This window comes from Austrofundulus limnaeus, unplaced genomic scaffold (genome assembly GCF_001266775.1).
Source record: "Austrofundulus limnaeus strain Quisiro unplaced genomic scaffold, Austrofundulus_limnaeus-1.0 Scaffold201, whole genome shotgun sequence".
Taxonomy (NCBI): Eukaryota; Metazoa; Chordata; class Actinopteri; order Cyprinodontiformes; family Rivulidae; genus Austrofundulus; species Austrofundulus limnaeus.
The window spans coordinates 263,144-265,299 of record NW_013952603.1 but is presented as its reverse complement, the minus strand read 5'-3'; the positions used below and the strand labels follow the sequence as shown (position 1 = coordinate 265,299).

The window sequence follows — 2,156 nt, the reverse complement described above, 5'->3', positions numbered from 1 at the left end:
GTTTTATTATGTCACCTCCACTGACCATAAAAGTTCTCGAAGAGACCTTGAAAAGGCCCGCGGACCACCTGTTGATAATCACAGTTGTAGCTTATTTTGCGGCTCTGAACACATTTTATTAGTGAGACAAGGAGAAGAAATGGCTCTTTTGATCGTAAAGGTTGCAGACCCCTGAACYAGTCCKTAGAACAACTCCAGTCTCAAAAAGTTTGGCATCAGTTTGGTGTTTTGCTGTTACTCCAGCAGAAATATGTGTTTGTAAATATCTATTGAATTCCACGTAAATAATTCTGTATTTCAAATATGACAACAATATAAAGACTTATAGAAAGATATTCTGACTATTTGTCTAAAAAGTCTTATTATTTGCATTGTTGCCACTCAGTGTTGTTGCAAACAGCCATCAATGCAGGATTATCTTTCATATTTAGGTTGTAGATCTTTCATTATGTGTGTATCTTATATGAAGTGTACATGTTGTATGTGTGTGTGTGTGTGTGTGTGTTAACAGGACACAGTATGGCAGAGACCCTCACAGTCGCCCTGCGAGTTGCTGAGGAAGCTATAGAAGAGGCCATCGCAAAGGCAGAGGTGTTTCGAGACAGTTTGGTGAGCTTAGCATCTCTTCCTCTCACTGATTTTAAAACAGAGACATTGCTCACGCAGTGCAGGAAAATAATTCATTGATATGTGTCACGATWAAAAAAACKTTTAAAKAACAGGGAAATTACTTTTTTAGAAATTTCATCCATCCGTACATGCATGATTATGTACAGCGAAGGCTCACTGGCAGTGCTCAGCGCTACCAATCTGTTTATGCTATGCTAACTATGCTAACTACAACACAGAGGATATCTGCATTAAAATGAGCTCGACAGCTGTGAGTGAACAAGCGTCCGCAGCTGAAAAGGAAGCAGAAAAAAATAGTTTAAAAAAGGAAAGACTACTGTAATTCAGTGGTCTGGAGGTTTCAGTCGCAGCGGGAACACTTCAAATCTGTTCCACCGTCTGATAAAGTTCCACTCTATAAAACATTGAGTGTATGAAAATGAAGCACCATAAATGTTAAAGCCCTCTTCCTAAAACATCACCACCACCCCATCAACAGGTGAAACTGATGCTGCAAACACAGATGTTTATGGCAGGCCATTGTGACATATAATCACCTTCATTTATATTCCAGATATCTGAAATTCGTTTATAACGAGACAAAAAAATACCTATTTGAGATATCTCTGATTACATTCTGACTAGTGTTAGTATAAATGATGTCTGATTTAGCATTAAGTTGTATTCAGACTCTAATTCAAGATATCTGCAAGAAATTACTCAGTAACAATTAAATTATGACTAGTCGTAAAATAAATTTGAGATTTCWCACTTTTTGTTCTGACAAGTCATAATTAAAGAGATCTTAAATTACATCAGGTGTGTAGATGCAGTTAATATTGGTGTTCTTGGTAGTTTTTTTACGGTTTTATTTTCTTTATCGATATCGAAATCGTATCGAGTTATATTATGATATAAATTTTAGCCATATTGTCCAGGCCTATGATCATGTGTGTGTGTGTGTCTTTGCTACATATAGGGAACCATTTCTCAGAAAACGGCAGCCTCGTGGGGTCTGAATATGCATCATGGGGACCAATGCCCGGTCCCCATGGGTGCGGATACTAATTTCAGGAGGGCGGGGGGTTAGGTTTATGACCAAGGTGTGAATTGTTTTTAGGTTAGCTTTAGGGTCAGGTAGGTACCTGTGAGGTAAATTTTACGGTAGATTGTCAGGGTTAGGATATAAAATTACCAGAAAATGAATGGAAGTTTCCCACGGGGATATAAAAACAAACTTGTGTGTGTATCTGTGTGTGTTCAGGAGAAGCAGAATGAGGCTCGATACCTGCAGGACCACAAAGAGGAGCTCATAGAGGAACTCGCCACAACAATCGTACAGAAAGTAGGTCGTCTGTGACGGTGGGGTTGTAACACACCGTCTTTCTTCTGCTTTCAGATGGTCTGAAATTGTTTAAAGGCACAGTGTGTAGGATTTTGTCAATTCTTTTAGCAAAAAAATTGAGATGATTTGATTTGATTTATTGATTCAACAGGAAAAGATCACTAAAAATCAAGCCTGACTCAGCATAATTGCTGTTTTACAG

General features: G+C 38.3%; 1 protein-coding gene across 1 annotated transcript in view; it reads left to right on the top strand.

Moving 5' to 3' along the window:
* Positions 1 to 2,156, top strand: part of myripb (myosin VIIA and Rab interacting protein b) — a gene marked incomplete in the record, with an annotated part of 194,224 nt that overhangs the window by 166,520 nt on the left and 25,548 nt on the right. Inside the window, 2 exon segments of the mRNA XM_014018763.1 lie at positions 512 to 609; positions 1,874 to 1,954. Of these exon segments, the coding sequence (XP_013874217.1) occupies positions 512 to 609; positions 1,874 to 1,954 (179 nt within the window).